Below are 21,605 nucleotides of genomic sequence, written 5' to 3' on the forward strand. Positions count from 1 at the left end.
AGGCGCCGTGGTCATCTGCAAGGGATTCCCAGAAGGCAGGATTGATGGTGCCAGCCTTCATGTCAAATTTGCAGATATCTTTGTAACACAGAGTTGGTCTACCAGCATGCCTGTTGCTGGAAGCCAGCTCCCTATAAAGCACGTCCTTTGGGATCCTGCCATCTGGCCAAACTAGGTCACCACATTCTCCTCCTGTAGCACCAGTGGAACTTATTTGGGCCTTGGCACCACCTGCCTGTGGCAATTTCTCAGTCTAGCCTGGAGCTTTCTTGTGCATATCACTGACTGAGAAAGTGGCACACATGATTTCAAGCAGAATGTATGTGGCTCCCTGTGAAGTTTACATTGCAAGAATTACATTATTTTGCTGCCCTTCATCATACAACAGAATTTTCAGAGGAAGCATTACAATTAGAGACTTCATGTTGCTTGAACGCACTATCATTGGAAGGCTGCTAGAGTTAACATTTCACAGGTGGGGGTATAATTGAACCCTTTAGTGAGAGTAATGGGAGATTTTCAAACAAGTTATTGTACTACTGTGCAACTGTTTGGTGTTTTCCAAAGTTAATAAAATTGTGTCCCCTCTCCAAGCATACTAAGTCTTCCATGCCTTTTCCTAGAAATTGTTGTGGGTACACCTGCCCATCTCCTACATCTTCTTCACCTGCCCAGCTCCTTAACCATGTGTGTGCATCATTAATCCTCAGGCTCCTACTCATCCCAGTCCCCACACCATTTAATCTCCCACCTGAAATAACTGGGGCTCCCACATTTGAGCCAGGCCCAGCATTAGCCCCAGTAACCCCAGGTCAGGTAGCTGCCAAGCCTCCATTGCCACAGGAGTGGACATCAGCATGCACATCTGAGCCGGCCTCTGTGCTGCAAGCCAACAAGCCAAGCCAAATGCTTCACCCCACCCCCCCAAATGTGTTATTTGGCTGTTGTTATTTTGGTTATATAGTGGTTTTTATGTTGATCTTTTCTGTGAACCGCCCTGAGACCTCCAGGTATAGGGCGGGATACTAATAATAATAATAATAATAATAATAATATAAATTGTTCATAAGGTTTGTTCCATCTTTCTGGTCCTTTTTTACATTTTGAAAGCTTATGCAATAATTACAGTCTTTTAAGGAAAGAAGAGGTAGTGTTAAGAAAGAGACCTTGAAACTGATGTGGAAAAACTCTTTTGCTGCTGCAACTGTCATAGTAAATATATGTTGTAAAAAATCCACAGTCAACCAGAAGCCAGATGCTGTCTCAGAGAGTTAACTACTTTGAAAAATAACACTTCAAGATAGGGAGGAAGAAGGGCGAAGGAACCAGCATCTGCTGAAGTTAAAAGTTTCAGCAGCAGAGGGGCTGGGAGAGCAGTTGTCAAATTTGACAAGTTCATATAGCTCTTGGTTTGAGGAGGTGTGCAGTGTTTCCATACGTTTTGTGCCTTATGCCAGTGGCCAGGGCCGGGCCAGCCATGAGGCAAGGTGAAGCAACCACTTAAGGTGCAGGGTCTACATGGGCAGCAGATCCCATTGTAGATCTTTGTTCTGGGCTGACCCACCCATGAAGCAAGGTAAGGCGACCGCCTCAGGCAGGAGCAGATTAAAGCAGCCAGAAGCCCTGGGTTAGAAGACCTTGGGAAGCCCAAACTGAATAGCCTTTGATCATGAGAAACAAAAAATCATTCTCTTCTTTATCTACTCATTGAAAGTAGAGCATTGCTGAAACGTTAGCATTGATAAAAAGATTGTTTATTAATTTATAACCTTTAATAAGTTTATAGAAGTAGGGAAATAATTAAGACATTCACACGGAACATTCACAGAGGAATCATAGCTATGTTATAAAATTATACTATATAAGAAGTTAGAACAGTTTCTTTCAAGCAAACTTAATCAATTATATCAATAAAATCAGTAAATCACAGTTCATCATTTTCTATGCAGACAGTGCTTAGATCAGGCAATTGGTCTTGGGACATTGTTGACCATGGATCATTCTTTATCCTCTAGTCTAGAAAATGATCTTTCACCATTAATGTTACCATTAAACACAGGAACAATCTGAAATTTGTTTCCACATTTGGAAAAGCTGTGTGAACTTTCTCCTGGAGTATTATTTGATACATGTCTTGGTGGCTGAAATTTTATTTTTCAGGGTGAGCTTCTTTGATGTACAGGTGGAAGTGTAGATATTAAACAACATGGGGGATAGGATTGAGCCCTGCGAAACCCCACATTGAAGGTTCCACGGGGCTGAAAAGCATTCCTCAAGTAACACCCTCAGATACATAACGTCCATGTTTACAAGTTGAAGAAAATGAAGTAGACCACACTGAGCAGTCTCCACAGACTGAAGAACAACTAGCTTACATACAAAACGCAGCCTCCCAAGAACTTCAAGGAGAACTGTTGTCAGTAACTACCACTAGAAGTACGGAAACGTCTGGAGAAAGTGACAATGAAATGACAGGACCTAAAACCAAAGAGTTAACACAAAGTGCTGAAGGAACATGTCACAAGATAGTTACACCAAAAGAAGCAGTTCTAGCTCATTACTGTCCTAAAAGAATTTGAAAGCAAAGCCAATGATTTCAGCAGAAACTTCAGGTAGTGCAGAATTCAGCAGCCAGGTTTTGACCCATAAAGCTTAAAGGGCTCAGGACTGCAATACCTCAAGGACCACCTCTTTCCATATGAACCTACCTGGACCCTGAGATCATCTTCTGAGGCCCTCCTTTGAAGAGCGATCCAGAGGGTGGCAACATGAGAACGGGCCTTCTCTGCAGTGGCTCCCCGTTTGTGGAATGCTCTCCCCGGGGAAGTTAGCCTGGCGCCTTCATTACACACCTTTAGGTGCCAGGCAAAAATGTTCCTTTTTAACCAGGCTTTTGGTTGGTCTATTTGACATCCTATACCCTTTTAAAATGTGGCTCTTTTCGGGGGGGGTTATTGGGTTATTGTTTTTATTCTGTTTATATACATTGTGATATTTAATGTGAACCGCCCTGAGACCTCCAGGTATAGAGCGGTATATAAACTCAAATAACAACAACATAAGGCTATTTCTGCCTGCTGTACAAAGCAATATGACATGGTTGCCTTTAAATGTTGTGTTCTTTTTGTCACTTTCATTTACTAGCACCACTTTCATACTGCTTACTCATTATTATTTTCACAAAAAGTCAAAATTAAATATTATTGTGATTCACAATGATATAAAAGAATACTCACTTGTTCTCAAAATGCACACTATAATGTTAGACAATGATCTGAACACATTGCTTCATATCTAACTTTATAATTTGATTCTAAATAGTTTTAAAGCCTCTGCAAACTTTACTAAACAATAATATGCACTTTTGTAGCTGTTATACAGTCATGGGCTCGTATGTCATGTGCTTAATGTTACTAAGCAACTGAGCCTAGGTAGTAAAATCTACATGCTTTAAAAAAAGAAAATTGCAAGAGGCCGAGGCCACTCTAGATTATGAGGCCCTGGGCTACAGTCCGCTCTGAATGTATGTAAATCAGGCACTGGTCCTTCTGGAGTTGTAGAAACCCAGCTCCCATTAGCCCTGGGCAGCGTGGCCAACAGCCAGGCATGGTGAGGCTACATCCGAGAACCACAGACTCCCTGTCACTGTCACAAAGCATCATTATCAAACAGCTCTGTGCCAAAATTTTTGACAAACAGTTGTTTTTCACTGATAAGCTTTACTACCTGTTTAGTCCTACCAATGGCTGGCTGGCTGGTTGTTTGGTTGGTTGGTTGCTTTAAAATGTGCTCACAACTACCCTGCTGAGCATGAAACCACTCGTTTACATGAATTATGCCTCAGTATTGTCCTCCCAGGCTTTTGTGAGAGAGGAACAGGAGAACGGTGCCAACATATATTATGGAGGTTTTTGGATTGGACTTCATGTCTAACAGCGGCTTGTAAAACACCTATTTATGTGGTCACTTGTGGCGAGCAGGAATCAGTAAGAGCAGCTCAGCTGTCAGGAATGGGCCAGCTCCTAGTGGGACTTTACAGCCGGCTGCAGAACAGAGAGGTTTAGATTTGACACAGGTGGAACAGCAGCCAGGGCCCAGTGCGACTCCCTCGGACATTGGAATGCCGGTTGCCTAGAGAACAACTGAGAGTGGGCTGGAACACAGCCAAAGCTCTCAGGAAGCTCAAACAGGTGCAAACAGACACAGAGACAGTCTAGATCAGCGGTTCTCAACCTGTGGGTCCCCAGATGTTGTTGAACTACAACGCCCATCACCCCTAGCTAGCAAGGCCACAGCTCAGGGGTGATGGGAGTTGTAGTCCAACAACATCTGGAGACCGACAGGTTGAGAACCTCTGGTCTAGAGGAACAGGAAGAGGTTGGAGCTGATCCAATAAGTCTGAAGAGTTGGCAAATGGGAGGGCTGCTGAACAGGAAGCAAAACAAGAGATGTAAGTTGCAAAAGTTCAATATCTTCTGTAGGAACTGGAGGGAGTCTTCAGAAGGGTCATTTTGAATGATAATGTCAGCAGCTTTGTTAGAGCCACCCAGAGCTATCTGTTTGTTTTTGCAATAAATCCTCCTTTTTAATTACCTACGCTTACTGTGTTATCAAGCTGGAACCTGGACTCCTGACATCGACAGAGTGTAATTTCTTCCATTGGGGGGGCACCTTTGTGTCACAAAAACTAACAAAACATACATGTGGGCAAGTGGACTAGTAAAATTATTTGTCAGCTAATAATTTCTGTGGACTTGTTTCCAAGATCAATGAAATGGTTTTATGTCAGTTCAGCTTTTCTGAGTGCTGAATGCCACTGTATTCTGCCTACAGACACCAGATCAAATCTGCAAGGAAATGGATTTAAAAATGTCAGCCAGTGCCAAAGTAGTGAAGCAAAGAGTGCTGATGGGGTTTTATATCTCTTATTTATAAACCAGTATCTGTAAACTGCTTACTTGTCTGGTACTCTGGAGCAAGAAAGAGAGAGAGAGACCCTGGGGGAAAACAGTCTTTATTTTTTAATCTGAGAGTAAAAGTGACCTCTTTGTCATTCTTCTAGTTCCAGCAGCTTATGTTGGTCCTGAAACACCAGCTGTCCTCTTGGTTTCATTCTTTCAAGAAAAGCTGTTATAGACAATGGGCTGTTGAGATTGAGAGCCTAGAGGTTAATTTCTTAGAAACAGCAAAAGATGGTATTTTAAAAGTTGCCATATATTATAGATTCTCTCTGCAACTACAAAGACAGTGCTTTTCTTCCATAAGAGGGCACCTCACGTGGATAAGAATAAGCACAGTAGTTGTTCCATCTGGTCGTTCCTTCTGCATGGTCACATCCCATCCTGCTCTGGATGTAACGTTTGAGATGCAACAGTCGTGTGGATGTATGTATGATCCAGTTCTGTCCCAGGCCTGCACCACCTCTTCCTGGAGCCCTCAGCATCACCATGAGGAGTTACCTATATCAATTTGCCCTTCCCATGTGTCAGTAGAATTTGGGATGTTCCTAAAGCAGTGTGGGTTGCAAGCACACAGAAGTGGCAGTCACGCTTGCCAGGCAATCAGTAACACATGGACTTGCAAATCACAAATTCCCCCACAAGCAGTAGTTGTTATTTCAGTAACTGTTACCAAACACATTACATTTTCCCACATGAACTCATGTACATGCACAGTCAACAAGTGGACTGAGGCCATATTTATATGTAAGAGAAAAATACTGTGTCATTCCTCAGTAACTTACCAAGGAATTTAGGTGGCCCTGAGAATCTGAGAATTCTAATAAATATCCTGTGATCCCAACAGATAATTTCTGTATTTACTCAAATCTAATGCTCACCATTTTTGGCCAAATAATGTTGCGAAAATTAAGGTGCGCATTAGATTTGATTGCACACTTACATTCGCCAGCAAATACTTTTTGGTTTCAAGGTTTTGAAAATTGAGGTGCACATTAGATTCGATGGCACATTAGACTCGAGTAAATACGGTATATTTGCAAGTCTGGATTTAGTTATCTTATCTGCTGGCAGATGATGCTTTACTTTTTGAATTTCTGGACCTATATTTTTTAAAGCTGTCGTCTTTTGTTTTATTAGCCTTTCCTGAGCTTTAAATGGTATGTTCAGACTCATAATATAGGGGGGCTCACTGGTGAGAACCTAATTTTCTTATCAGTCACTACAGTACAAGGTAAAAGTATGAAATGAATCATATATGGATAGAGCCACAAAGCCTTTAAAGAGACCTTGAAGTAGTGGGTGAAGGAAACTCTAAATCTAGCAACTGTGGTCCTTATTATAATTTATGACGCTATATAGGTATTTTGTATCCTTGAAACCTCATTGAATGGCGACTTTATATGGTGGACATACTTCACTATTCCTTACTCAGCTCTTTAGCAGCAGCTTAGGAACTGTTTGAGCACTGAATTAAGAGATGCGAACTTGTGTATTGCTCCATTTTAACATAATCTTGACACCTATAACTTAGTGCAGTATGTAAGGAGTCTTATTTTTTAAAAAAGAAAAGAAATACTTAAAACAAGCTCACCAAGCTATAGGAAAACGATGTTTTTGTGCCCTCTGATTCAAGCATTCCATAATGGCTGAGCTATAGGTAGGGGGCTAAAATCAGCAAATGGTTCTTTGCAGGGTGCTGAGCTTCAGAAACTTAGCTTGCTAAAAACCTTGGAAAGTCATGTGAGAGATGGAGCTTCACAAGCTTTCCTCCATTGTAGGTTGTCCTTTTCATCATGATGCCATGTTCAGTGTCAGTGTCCACCACCTCAGCCATTGGCTGGTCTCATAGAATCATAGAATCATAGAGTTGGAAGAGACCACAAGGGCCATCGAGTCCAACCCCCTGCCAAGCAGGAAACACCATCAGAGCACTCCTGACATATGGTTGTCAAGCCTCTGCTTAAAGACCTCCAAAGAAGGAGACTCCACCACATTCCTTGGCAGCAAATTCCACTGTCGAACAGCTCTTACTGTCAGGAAGTTCTTCCTAATGTTTAGGTGGAATCTTCTTTCTTGTAGTTTGGAACCATTGCTCCGTGTCCGCTTCTCTGGAGCAGCAGAAAACAACTTTTCTCACTCCTCTATGTGACATCCTTTTATATATTTGAACATGGCTATCATATCACCCCTTAACCTCCTCTTCTCCAGGCTAAACATGCCCAGCTCCCGCGCCTCTAGTTTGCAAGAATCTTCAAAAGAAACAATTTGGACGAGATGAATTGCACATACTTCAAGGAAAAAGGGGGAGTAAAGACTGCTGACAGAAGAGATCTCTGATAACAAGGCAAGAATAAAATATGAGAAGATACGACAAGATACGGTATTGCAAATGACTGAGGGGGGAGGGGGGAAACCTTCCATTCCTTTTTACGTGATTTAACAAGAATCCCCTCCCCTAATAAGTCAGAACTTTAAGGACTTAAGCTGTGATTTAAGGCTGTGTGGAGATAAACTTTCGAACCAAAGCAATGTTTCAAGACGAAGCTGGAAAGTTAAGAGTTTTGGAATGACGCAGTTAAAAATGCCGTCGCCATCTTGGGAGGCATTGTTGGAGCTCTTGGGTCTGGGAGGAGAAAGAGAGAAATAGTGCTGTTTACATATCATGGATTAACTCCTCCGTGGGATTTAAGAGCGAAAAATGCCTGATTTATGATGGAAAGAGTGATGTTATCTACGAAGGAGATATATGGAAACCATCTGGACTTAGATTGGAAGAACGGGAAATTCACACAGGATTATTATATTTGCTTATCGGCTTAAGGAGACTAACAGAAGAGATCGTAAAAGAAAAAGAGAAATTATATGAACAAGATATGATGTGGAAACACCAAGATAAGACTGGATAGAATTAGGAACTTTGTCTGGACTGATTGGGACTGATTTGGACACTAACGCAGTAATAAGAAGATGATTTGAATCCCCCTTTGGATCTTGAAGTATGGGTTCCCCCAACAAAATTTAAAAATTTGGCTTTGTAATTTGGAATTTATGTGATGTGATTTAATTTGATGTGATTGGCCAGTTAATAAAAATTATTTAAAAAAAAAAAATAAACATGCCCAGCTCCCTTAGCTGTTCCTCATAAGGCATCGTTTCCAGGCCTTTGACCATTTTGGTTGCCCTCGTCTGGACACGTTCCAGTTTGTCAGTGTCCTTCTTGAACTGTGGTGCCCAGAACTGGACACAGTACTCCAGGTGAGGTCTGACCAGAGCAGAACACAGTGGCACTATTACTTCCCTTGATCTAGATGCTATACTCCTGTTGATGCAGCCCAGAATTGCATTGGCTTTTTTAGCTGCCGCGTCACACTGTTGGCTCATGTCAAGTTTGTGGTCAACCAAGACTCCTAGATCCTTGTCACAGGTACTGCTCTCAAGCCAGGTGTCACCCATCTTGTATTTGTGCCTCTCATTTTTTTTTGCCCAAGTGCAATACTTTACATTTCTCCCTGTTAAAATTCATCTTGTTTGTTTTGGCCCAGTTCTCTAATCTGTCAAGGTCGTTTTGAAGTGTGATCCTGTCCTCTGGGGTGTTAGCCACCCCTCCCAGTTTGGTGTCATCTGCAAATTTGATCAGGATGCCCTTGAGTCCATCATCCAAGTCGTTGATAAAGATGTTGAATAAGACCGGGCCCAAGACAGAACCCTGTGGCACCCCACTAGTCACTCTTCTCCAGGATGAAGAGGAACCATTGATGAGCACCCTTTGGGTTCGGTCAGTCAGCCAGTTACAAATCCACTGAGTGGTAGCATAGTCAAGACCGCATTTTACCAGCTTCTTTACAAGAATATCATGGGGCACCTTGTCAGATGCCTTGCTGAAATCAAGGTAGGCTACATCCACTGCGTTCCCTTCATCTCCCAGGCTTGTAATTCTGTCAAAAAATGAGATCAGGTTAGTCTGACATGACTTATTTTTCAGAAATCCATGCTGCCTATTGGTGATCACAGCATTCCTTTCTAGGTGCTCACAGACTGTTTGCTTAATGATCTGCTCCAGAATCTTCCCTGGTATTGATGTCAGACTGACTGGGTGGTAATTATTTGGGTAATTATTTGGTGCAGGGTGGGAACAAAAGGTGGACGACCCAAAGACTCTACACCAATGTGACCGCAGCAATCGCTCTGCTAGATTACACACACAATGGTGTCAGATACCTTTCCTCAATTTCAGAGATTACATGAGAGGGATAATGAGGGTGATCCCTGTCCCCTGATTCCCCTGATGGCTCTGCGTTCAGCGTTCAGCATAAGAATGTTTACCATCCCTCTAATAGGCCACAATGCATGCCTTATCTTACAGCATCATACACAATGTTTATAAATGTTGATTGCTTATGTATTTAAGGTTATGAGGTTTCCAGTGGTGCTCCTGAATTTAAATTCATTGAATCTTGTACGTTCAATAACAACCAATTAATAAAAAAAACACCACATGCCTTCATTGGGTGGGTTTCATTGGGTTTGGTAGGTCACAAGTAGCAGAAACCTGCTTTCTGATGTCACAACAGCCACAGAATTAGAGACTTCATCATGAAAAATACATATTGAAATGTATTTGTAAAAGCTTGTCTCTAAATGGAGCTGGATTGAAGTCTGTATTTTGAAAAGAGTTCTTTCTATACCAAGACACAAGTATCAAAGCAGCAAAAAGCAAGGAAAACAGTTGTGCTTGATTCTGAAGTTGTGCTTGATCCTGAATATCTGCCCTTTTCTTTCTGCTGTTTTATTACCTCCCATAGGGGTGTGAACTCATAGAGACCCCAGATCAAGACTTAACAGACTTCACCAAGTGCCTTCAGATACTCCAGCGGAAGATAGAAAAGAACAACTTGCAGGTAAAGTAGCAACTCTTTAAATACACATTTTGTGACAGTGAATCTTTCTCCCAATGAATGAGTTCGAGAGTCTCTTGATGTTTTTCCAAGTCTAAGGCTCATTTATATTGTGTTGAGTCATGTTGTGTCATGTGGCTTGAGGTAGAAAGCAAAACAGACATCAGCTACCTAAAAAAGATTACTCTTTTTGTTATTTATTTATAATATTTTATTAATACATTACAATAAAAAATCTAATCTAAACAAAAACAAAACAAAGAAGAAGAGAAAAAGAAGCACGCCTCTTTCAGAGATAAATCGTAACTTGACCAAGACAGAGAAGGGTGGATCCTCCCAGTTCTCACCTGGGAGCTTCCCTTTCTTCTCCCAACCTCCCATCCTGGGAGATCTTCCCTTCCCTGCCCCTCACACAGGCTCTTTCCATCACCTTCATCTGCAAGTTAACCCTTCCTTAAACCCTGAGTAGAGGACCGTAAATAATACAACAGACAAAGCACAAACAAAAACAAAACAAAAAATAAAAGGGAAAGAGAAGAAAAAGCTAAGAATATTAAAGGAAGTAATAACAATAAAACGTTAAAGAAAAAAGGAAGAAAAGGGGAATAAGTAAAAGGGACTGCTAACTATTTGTCAGTCAGTTCCTCAAAATAGTCAAATATTCATTCCAGAGTAATATCTAGCTGTTCCTCCATCTGCTATACAATGTTTTCCCAGTTTTCTTCAGTTTGGGCATCTCAAGTTCATTCTTCTTTCTTTCCAAACAAGAATTCCAAAAGAAGTTATCCAATACTTATTACAAGTCAGCCAGCAATAGTCTTCCTCCAACCCAACTTCATCTCCAATATTTTTTTAAAAAATCATTCTTTGTTCTTTATTCTCTCAAGAGTGTATTTGGGAGGGGTGGCTAACACCCCAGAGGACAGGATCACACTTCAAAACGACCTTGACAGATTAGAGAACTGGGCCAAAACAAACAAGATGAATTTTAACAGGGAGAAATGTAAAGTATTGCACTTGGGCAAAAAAAAATGAGAGGCACAAATACAAGATGGGTGACACCTAGCTTGAGAGCAGTACATGTGACAAGGATCTAGGAGTCTTGGTTGACCACAAACTTGACATGAGCCAACAGTGTGACGCGGCAGCTAAAAAAGCCAATGCAACTCTGGGCTGCATCAATAGGAGTATAGCATCTAGATCAAGGAAAGTCAGAGTGCCACTGTATTCTGCTCTGGTCAGACCTCACCTGGAGTACTGTGTCCAGTTCTGGGCACCACAGTTCAAGAAGGACACTGACAAACTGGAACGTGTCCAGAGGAGGGTAACCAAAATGGTCAAAGGCCTGGAAACGATGCCTTATGAGGAACGGCTAAGGGAGCTGGGCATGTTTAGCCTGGAGAAGAGGAGGTTAAGGGGTGATATGATAGCCATGTTCAAATATATAAAAGGATGTCACATAGAGGAGGGAGAAAGGTTGTTTTCTGCTGCTCCAGAGAAGCGGACACGGAGCAATGGTTCCAAACTACAAGAAAGAAGATTCCACCTAAACATTAGGAAGAACTTCCTGACAGTAAGAGCTGTTTGACAGTGGAATTTGCTGCCAAGGAGTGTGGTGGAGTCTCCTTCTTTGGAGGTCTTTAAGCAGAGGCTTGACAACCATATGTCAGGAGTGCTCTGATGGTGTTTCCTGCTTGGCAGGGGGTTGGACTCGATGGCCCTTGTGGTCTCTTCCAACTCTATGATTCTATGATTCTATGCTGTGGTTATGTAATAAGACAATGATCCATACTTAGTTACTTATTTTATAGTCATTAATTCACACCCAAATCCATTTCTTTCCAATCCCATTTCAGATTGGCCATGATTTCCTGTCATTTTTTAGAAAAATATGATTTCCATTCCTTCTCTTCCATTCTTTTTCCAAAAATGTTGCAAGAGACTTAGTTGCTGTTTCCTCTGAATTCAATCTAAACTGTACACAGAGACCTTTCTTTCTCAACCCTGTCTCTGCTGACACAGAATATTTCTTAATTTCTCCTTCAGCATCATAGCTCCAACATTATATTGTTCCTGTCCTTCAGACATCTGTGTAAAGCCATTCTCTTGATGTGGCAAATCATCATTAGTGTTTTCCCCTGAAAGCTGTAAATCTTCTTCAGCCTCTGCCTCATCTAATACATTTCCATTGAACATTTTCTGTTTCCACTCTTAATTCCTTTAATTGTTCATCAAATAATTGCTGTACAGCCCTTTAGTGGTGTCTCCCTTTAAGCCAGCCATTGGGTTGTATTTTCAATGAAAAAGATGGTTCTTGTGACAGAGAATGAAATTGGAAAGACATCCGCAGTAGAAAAGTGTAATGGTTGTGGGACCCTTTAGTTACCCTCACATAGCCTGAGTAAATGCATATTCCGGGCATGTCAAAACGGTGAAATTTCTTACTGTGTCCTGGAACTCTAATGCTATATTTATTTATTTCATAAAATATATATATCACTTGATCATAAAAAACCCTCAAAGCAGTTTATGAAAAATAAAACAATAAAATCAAGCAAAATTCACAACTGTACTTTAAAACAAAATTCAAAATACTGAATCAGATTAAAATTGCCTCAACTTTTAAAGCATCTGGGTGAGCTTGTCTAAACAAGAATGTTTTTTGCAGATGCCGAAAAGACTACAGTGAAGATGCCTGCTTGATATCAATAGGCAGGGAGTTCTATAGTGTTTTTTTTTAAATTATATTTATTAGAAGTTTAAAAATTACAGAGAAAAAAAGAGAAAACAACAAAAAATTAACAAAACATACATTACAATACATAAAAAAGTAAAAAAATTACAACAATAACAATAAAAAAACACACATCCAATATTCCATATCTTTATCTTTCATTTACTTGTTTCATCGATCTCCTCACACCTCCCTTTTTGTATTCTAGTTTAGTTATTTGTTTCAGCAAATTCTTTCCATCTTTCTCAATTTTTATTGGGTAATTTATCTTAACAGTCTAAACTATTAATTAACTCAACAAATCCTTTCCATCTTTCACTATATTCTGTCATTCAGTTGACCTTAATTTATTTTAACCTTATCTTACCATAAAATACCTTAAAGCTTAAAACTTAATACTTATTTATACATAACTCCTTATATCATTTCTACTAAAGCCAAATAGTTTCATTCCAACATTTTTCCTAATACTCGTTAATTTTACACTAATTCCCAAAATAAGTTTTTAAAAACTTTCTTCCAATCTTCATCCAACATCTCTTCTTCCTGGTCTCAGGTTGTGTCAGTCCTTAATGTCCATACCATCTAGTCCATCAACCTGGTAATCTTATGTCCAAGGCTCTTAAGTCTTTTCCATGTCCCTTCTGCAGATCTTCTTGTTTATACCTGCACTTTACCTTGTCTTTTGTTGATCTCTTTCTTAGTTTCTTTCCTTTCTCATTGAGGAGTAGGTCTTGGGGAAACTCCAACCCAAAGATATCTCCATCTCCCCTCAGCAGATCAGCCCATTCCCCACAGTCCCATTCCCCACAGTCAGCAGTGTAGTCCAGAAAGTATTTAAAAACATGTTTCAAAGTCCCTCCAAAATTAAGAGCCCCCACAACTCCAGACCCCCCCCGGCCCGCTCCAGATTCATTCTTCAAGAACAGCGGCTTGTGCTCCTGCAGGGCCTCGGATCTCTCCATTTGTGTTACTTGAGGTTCAGCAGCAACCTCCTCCATTGTCTTCTGCATTTGCACTTGCCCTGTCAAAACAGGTTCCTGGGTTGGTTCCTGAATGCTTTCTATATAAGTATTCGCTGTTTGTCCAAAGTTTTTGGACAACAGTCATCAAATCCATCTTCTCATGTATCTGGTCCAACAAAGTGCTTGTCTTGCAAAAAGCAAGCACCAAAACTTCTTCTAAACACATTTTTATTCAAGGTCACAGTCTGGTCCCACGATCCTAATCTCCACAGCTGTGAAATCCCCAGATTGACTCTAGCAACAATTTAACAAGCTCCCTCTAGAGGAGACAATTTCCATTTGTATCCATCTTTTGAAAGCAGGTCCAACAAAAGAAAGTTACTTTCATTTTTCAACTTTTTTGTTTCCTTTAAAAGCAAAAGGCAACATTGGAATCAATTTGTTTCTCTTCTTTAACTATCTGTCAAAAGACGTTCCATTCACAGTCAATGAACTTCCCCAGAAATTTCTGTCTCTGACACCCCGTTCCCAGGTTTGAAACGGTGGAAATTTATCTTTCTTTACTCTCTCTCCTGCAGGCTTGAACAATCAAAATTCCCCCTCTTTTCTCCTGCTTCCAAGAGGGGTTTTGGTGGTTAAAACTGAAGGAAATTTAGACCTTTGTATACAACTTTCCAAACTTTAGCTTGCACAATTTTTGCTTCAGTCTATTTACAAAAGCTGAAGGCGGACTTCCTGTTTAGAGCCTTCCCGCTACAGTGCCAAATTAAAATGTTTCTTAATCCAATTTTCCGTTCTACTCACGGGTACTTGTTTAGAGTCCAATTGTCCACAGGAAAAAGTCAGCGCTCTCCGGCAACGGCTGTGCGGCTTCACTCTGTAAAAATAGCGGTCGATTCAAGACACCGCGCCGCTCACCCCACGTCGCTTCGGATCCCCGAAAAAGGGTTTCCCTGCAAGTAGGGGAGGCGCTCCTGGTGTCAGCTGAATCCCACGTTCCCAGGCTTCCTCCGCCTGGGATTTTTGAAGGGTCTCCGCCTTCGCCGCGGCGGCAAGACCCGATTTTCGCGGAGCGGGTTCCTCTCAGTCAGAGGAACTCCGCCATTGCCGATGGCGCTAACCCGGAAGTCCTCGGGAGTTCTATAGTGTTGGCACTGCTACACTAAGCACTAAATTGTGTTACTGTTGCTTTTTGGCCAAAAAAGCGCTGCCACCCCCCAAGGCAGCTTACAAATAATGAACACCACAACTGCAAACAACAAACAATACCAAATGATAATATTTCCAAACAAAAACTTAACATTTCAAAAGTCTCAAAATGCCAAATACATTTGAAGAGCATTCACTCAACAAAAATGTTAAGAGAGCAAGAATAAACACTTACGCAGAATCTCCTCTTTAAAAGGGCTCCAGTCATGGAAGTGGGACAATGAAGGTGGAAAATCTTGCCTTTGCTGGTTCTACCATTCTCTCCTCTGTAGATGGCTTTAAAAGGAAATTTGACAAATTTAGCTGGTACCAGAATCACCCTACCTGTGAAAAAGGGATGCAACAGGAATATGCAGAATCCTGATTAAAAAGCAGACTCACCCAATTTGATCCAGATGGATCATGTCCTGGATCAGATCACGGGCCTATATGAGAACCTGCAGTCCTGCAGATCTGTTTGTGTGGCAATCCAAGGCCTGCAGGGTCATCTCTATCCCTTAAAAATATCCTTTTGAAAAAGCCCAGAAAAGGTTGTCTGTCTCCACAGCCTGGAGCAGCTATTGCACACACCTCCAATTGCAATAAAGCGAATCCCCCTGGGAGCAACAGGACTTGGTGATGTTCCCTTGCTCTCAGAAGAATCATACAGAAAGAAACATGTCTGTTCCCAGGCTGAGGGTGGCTGGGTGACATATTTTGGAGCTTTTTAAAAAGGACCCCAACAGACTTCAAACTGCCTCAAGGATCTGCAGAACTGTGGGGCCCAATCTTCACTATACATTTAAACCCCTTTCAACAGCCATGGCTTCCCCCAGAGCTTCCTGGGAACTGAAGTTTCTAAGGGTGATGAAAGTTGTTAGGAGACTTCTTATTCCAGTGTGCTATAACGGTTAGAGTGTCAGCCTATGGGAAGGCCACAGAAGGGACAAAAAGCAGTAGCCCTCTCACACCGTTGTTGCTCAGCGACTGACGCTGACAGTTTTGAATGGATGGACCCAGTGAAGCCCAGTCAGGCCAGTTTCCAAAACACTCTCCCAGTCTCCTCAGAACAAACTCTTCAGTCCCCCATGACAACTCACAGGGACAAAAAGAGCTGTGCTGCAGATATGCTCACACACGTGATCATAGCAGACCCTCATTTAAAGACATGAGGCTCACCCTTGATTCTAACTTTATCTACCGGTTCTTCCATTCATTTTGCACTATATTACAGAATCAAATAGTCAATCACAGGGCTTTATGCCACAGAGCAAAGGTTTAGAAGAGAATTTTTTTTAATTGCCTCCATTAAAATCCTCCCTGGGAGCAATTGGCAGAGTTTTCATTTTTTGTTTCTCTGCTCCCTTGGCAGTTCTGGACTGGAATGCAGTTCTTTTCACTTTGGTTACAAAGCCTGCAGAATCTCATTGGGCCTAAATAAAGGTTGATGAGGCTTTTCGTGGTATGTTGCTTTACAGACAAAAGTCAAGTTAGTCTAAATTTAGAGCTTTGGCTGGGGTGGGGGAATCTTTGGTGACAGTCAAAGCCTTTGACGTTACACAAAAGATTCAGATGTATTCCAAGTCACAAGTGTATTTTCATGCAGCTTTGCTAAGAAATAATAAAATGCTAGAACCACAGGACATCTTATGAAATAGTTCATTTTAAACTTGCTGCATTTTATATAACAAAAGGTAAATACTTGTCTTACGCGCAGGAGTCCTCCATTTAGCTGATCCCATCTTTCCTTGTTGGTGAAAGCTTTCAAGAATAAATCAGTTAAGGCAATTCCCAAGTCTTTCTTTGTATTGTTTCTATTGCATTCATACATACATTTTAGGCTCTGTTTTTTTTTTTTTTGTAATTCTTCCTTCCCTCTCTTACACTCACACACACACACACACACACACCCTTACAGAAACTGAGGCTTGCACTTATATTAGACTTACTTGCATTGCTTTCTGTGGGGGTACCTTGGCAAAAAATTACTATTCTTTAATTTTCTCTCTCTACATTGTTCTACAATTGCAGTACAGTTCCGTAAAAGAATTCTATGTGTGTACAGGGGTTTAAGTGTCAAACTCTTTATACACATACTCTGTTTTAGAAACTGAGATATGAAAGCTAGGAGCTAAATGGCACCTTAAAGCTAGGTTATGGGTGCAACAACGGAATGTCTCAGTGTGATTTTTTATAACAAGAATACAAAGCTGAAAATGAATGAATTGCAGCTAAAATATTATGTTCATAATATTATTTTTCACATGGTCTAGTCCTTCCCCCTAATATTTTTTAAGAGGGTCTCCTCTCCAATCTTCAGAGGGTAGCTAGAAGTGGGGAAGCAGAAAAAAGTCCTCCTTTCCTTCCACTCTGCAGTTTTAATCTGAAATCTTAGGTGCTGTATTGCACCCAGAGCGCAGAAACTGCTCACAGTCATGAAATTCCTTGTCGCAAAATGTGCCTAGAACAATGGGAGTTTTGAACACTGCACACACTGATTCCAAATAAAGTGTTGACCGTAGGTAACTTAGTGCCCAATTCTGGGGTTTTAGCCATCAAATATCCTTCACTCTTGAGTTTCATTACATTTAGTAATTTAGTAAGTTCGCTAGTGAAGTTCTCCTTTCTTCTTCCTATGTGAGGTATTAATTTTAATCAATTGTTCCTTTATGTCTTTATCAATTATTATGTCCATCTTAGTTATTCCTGGTCTCCCATTGTGTCTTGAGGCACTGTTGACTTGGTGTCACTCTAAAGAGATCTCTCCTTTTTGTTATCCAGCTCCTCTGATTACAGCTGTAAAATTCTATCACCATTACTTTCAATCCCAGGAGGGAGGTTGCCTGGTGCCCTGCCAAAGCCTTGGCAAGCCTCCACGTTCTCCCTTCTCTGTCCAACCGAAGAAATTAGCTATAATTCCTTGTAGATCTGGTGCCCCGCCAAAGCCTTGGCAAGTCCTCAAAGTCCAATCCATCCTCCCCTCAGTCAAGGAAAAAATAAGAATTAAAGTCTTTTAATTCCATACTATTATGTTTTCCTCACACAGCTCTGTTTGTCATTGCAATCCATATCTGTACTCCCATCTTCCTTCAACTTCACTTGCTATATGGAAAAAATAATAATGGTATTCTCCATTGCTGAGTCATTTATGTAACAAAGGATTTATAATGAAGCCATTGGCTCCCCCCCAACACATACTGTCTTTTAGATCGAATGAAATCATATTTCCTATTTAACTCTGTACAACCTTGTAGCTGTTTCAATTCGGCAGTTTTTGATCTTGTCCCATCATTACTAGCACGTGTCTGTGCATTAATCCTAATTAAAATCTTAATGAACAGAAGAACCACTGCTTCTTAATGAATGGCAGTGTTGGCATTCATTGGCATTACCGAAAGGCAAAGTGCTTTTGCACTCAGCGCCTCCCTACCTCCCACATTCCATGTTGGAGTGAAAGCCAGGTACTGAGACGATCTGCGAGTGAAGCTCGTTTCCCCCAACCCTGGGGGGAGTTTACAAAGATAAATACCTTCAGTCATCTTTGTTTGTTCCTTCACCAATGATCTCTCATTGTCTTGGGAGCTGCGCCATTAAGGCAACCGGAACCAGAAGCCGGTTAAAATAAAATAAAATAAAAAGGCTTAAGATTGAAAAAAACAAGTGTGGAAATTAAATTCAGGGAACAATTTTAAGTGCTTTTAATCCCTATTTACTTCACAAAACACATGCTGAAAATTCTGCAAGAATCAGTGTAACTTATAAGTGCTTGCGAAATCCTGGCATTTTTAAAAATTGAAAACTTGATTTATGAGCTAGACATGATACCTTCAATGACCATATGTCACCTAGTCCTGCTGCATGCTCTGTTTGTCCTTTTTCTATCCAGATGTAATGGTTTGTAAATCCATCAAGGAGAATATTCCATGGAGTTTCTCAATATCAAGCATAATACAGTGGTACCTCTACTTACAAACACGATTCGTTTCGGGGTGCCGTTCGCACCCTGGAAAGTCCGTAAGTAGAGTGCCGCTATTGTGCATGCGCGAAGCGCGATAGAGCGCTTCCATGCATGTGTGAAGCGTGCAGATTGCTTCTGCGCACGCACGGCAAAACCCGGAGGTGTATACATGTTTGCCATGTTCACAACCCGAAAACCCGCAACATGAAGCGAACGCAACCAGAGGTATGACTGTATTGGACACAATTTTATAAAAAAAAATTTACTGCCATATTATTGTAGGATGCTAAAAAGTAGTCATGCCTTAAGGCTGCAAAACAAAGTCAGTTTTCACCTGTTTGTTGTGTGATTCATAATTTCTGTTAGTGCCCGTTAATAGCAGTGATCAAGCATGTTAGAAATACATAGGTAGCAGTTTCTTATCCCATTCATAATTCTTTTCACTACCTTTACCCCGTCTCTTTCTCACTTGCTATATATCCGCACATACTTTTTACAGTTGTACCACTAATACCTTCTTCATTATTAAGTTATCCAAACAAGAATGAGAATGTCTGCTGCACCAATTAGCACAGAAGTGTGTTTTTTAACAAGCTTATAAACTGTTTAAAATTAATGGTCCCTTCCATTAGTCCCAGTAGGAAACAGAATTTAGAAGCTGTGTGATTTTTATCATGTGCTATCAGCTTTTGTTCCCAAAGGGTAGTGCTTGTTCCTTACCTAAGAACCCCCCCTTTTTTAGGTGGGTGCCATTTATGACACAACAGGTGGAGTATATAACCAATTCATGTAGCTTCTCCCTTTATAACATTAGAAAGGACAGAGCCCTTCTTTTTTGTCTTTTCAGCAAAAACTCTGCCGCATACCTTGGTTATCTCTCACCTTGTCTATGATAATCTTTTCTTAGCGTGTCTTGCTTTCTTTCATCTTGGCCAACTCACATCAAACCAGTACTGTGTTCGCAGCATTATTCGCCTTGATTGTTGCCTTGACTGTATGAGAGGCAGACCTCCTTAAATCCCTGCATTAGCTTCTTGTCCTCAACCAGATGCCCTTGCCCTCTCTTTTTCTTATTGTCTCTTATATCTTGACTCACTGGACAACTGGACAACAATTTTTTACTTTTTGAATGTTGTCTAGATTTCTACAATTGATTTAGGGTATTTTTGCACTGCTGAATCAGGAAATGGCATCCGTTTCTCTCCATCAGGTCAGGTTTTTGTGCTATGTTGATTTGAAAAAAAATCAGATCTTGTGACCAAATCGATTACATTTTTGTGGCATTATCAGCTGATTTTTGTCAACACATATCATCCTAAATATGTTTTTAAGAGAAAAAAATGTTTTTCCAACAACATATATTGATTACCTGATAGAAACATTGATTACTGTATACTGAATGGTGGGCATTGATAAAGGTAAGTACACGTAAATTGCACGTTGCTTCACCATTTTTCAAACTTCAGGGCTTGAATTTCCGTTTCTTGGAACTCGTGGAATGCTCAGCAGCAGGGAGGTCTCTCTTCAGAGTCCAACAGTAGTCAGCCATCATGACTGCGTCCCAGCGACCCTGATACCTGGTCTCCATCTCTCTCATGTCCTGATGGAATCTCTCCCCCTGCTCGTCACTCATTGAACCCAGGTTCCCAGGAAACCAGTCCATATGTGAAAATAGGTAGTGCATCTTGACGCTCATGTTGCAGCCCAGGTTTCTGAAAGCAGTCAGCATGTTGTTGACAAGTTCTGCATAGTTTCTGGCCTTATTGTTGCCAAGAAAATTCTTCACTACCAGAACAAATGCCTTCCACGCTTCCAGTTCCACTTCATTCATTGAGTTTCCGAACTCTGGATCTTTGATGAGCTGACGGATCTGAGGACCGTCAAAGATGCCAGCTTTCAACTTCTCCATGGTCAATCCTGGAAAAGCCTGGCACAAGTAAGTGAAGCAGTCACCATCCTTGTCCAGAGCCTTGGTGAACTGCTTGATTAAGCCGAGCTTGATGTGCAGCGGTGGGAAGAGTATTCTGTCTCTGTCCACCAGAGGGTCATTGATGACGTTCCTTTCTCTGCAAGGCACCAATTCCTCCCGCACAGGCCAGTCCTTCTTCGTGTAATGCTGAGCACGGTCCCTACTATCCCACATGCACAGAAAACATGGGTACTTGGTGAAGCCAGACTGTTGTCCCAACAAAAAGTTCACCATCTTCAGGTCGACACAAATAAAGCACTTATGCTGATCATAACCAATTTTCTCCAGCACATACTTCACCGCTTCATAGTTCTCCTTCAGTGTACTCGAGTGAGCCAGGGGTATAGAGGCAAACTGGTTGCCGTTGTGTAGCAGAACACATTTCAGTGATGGCTTGCTGCTGTCAATGAACAGTCTCCAATCTTTGGGTTTGTACTGTGGCACTCCAAGCTTGAGCACAAGCTGTGCAATATCTGCACAGTACACCAAGTCCTTCTCTTCCGAGAAAAAACGGAGGTACTCTTGATGCCTGTTGCGGAAGAAGCTGATGCAAGCACTGTCAGAGAGGAGGTTTTTTTCCTTCAGTCTGGATGCCAACAGTTCGGCAGAGTCCTTTGACAAGCTGAGGTCGCGAACTAGATCATTCAACTCCTATTGGGAAAATGGATGTGGAGCATCATCTTCAAGAACCACTTCTTCTTCTTCATGTCCTTCAACACTGGAGGCATCTTCGTCACTAATGTCAGGAAGTTCTCCAAAGATAGGCACTGGAATTTCATCACAATGAGCTACAGGACGACGTGCTGATTGAAGATCAGGATACTTGAGGCTGCTCCAGTTCTTTCTGTTGATCCCAGTCACATCAACAGTGCAGAAGTAGCAGTCAGTGACATGGTTTGTCGGCTCCCTCCAAACCATGGGAATTCCAAACAAAA

At 41.3% G+C, this 21,605-nt stretch overlaps 1 protein-coding gene and 2 long non-coding RNA genes across 14 annotated transcripts in view; 1 reads left to right on the top strand and 2 right to left on the bottom strand.

Annotated features, from left to right (window-relative positions):
* The window catches only part of TPK1 (thiamin pyrophosphokinase 1), a 269,979-nt gene that overhangs the window by 155,964 nt on the left and 92,410 nt on the right, over nt 1-21,605 (top strand). For all 12 annotated transcript variants that reach the window (XR_014540138.1, XR_014540139.1, XR_014540140.1 and 9 more), the window contains one exon: nt 9,764-9,859. Coding sequence is in view for 7 of the 12 variants with exons in the window: in XM_083578286.1 (XP_083434412.1) it covers nt 9,764-9,859 (96 nt within the window). In the remaining 5 variants the exon portion in view is untranslated. The remainder of the gene's footprint in view (nt 1-9,763; nt 9,860-21,605) is intronic.
* Nucleotides 4,999-6,802, bottom strand: LOC310745657. The gene is made up of 2 exons (XR_014540286.1): nt 6,553-6,802; nt 4,999-5,144 (listed from the first exon to the last, which is right to left on the bottom strand). It is a non-coding gene; the product is annotated as an uncharacterized lncRNA (long non-coding RNA).
* LOC310745653 lies at nt 14,924-18,833 on the bottom strand. The gene is made up of 3 exons (XR_014540282.1): nt 18,714-18,833; nt 16,455-16,504; nt 14,924-15,040 (listed from the first exon to the last, which is right to left on the bottom strand). It is a non-coding gene; the product is annotated as an uncharacterized lncRNA (long non-coding RNA).

The sequence above is a fragment of the Podarcis filfolensis genome, assembly GCF_964270895.1.
Source record: "Podarcis filfolensis genome assembly, chromosome: 12".
Classification (NCBI taxonomy): domain Eukaryota; kingdom Metazoa; phylum Chordata; class Lepidosauria; order Squamata; family Lacertidae; genus Podarcis; species Podarcis filfolensis.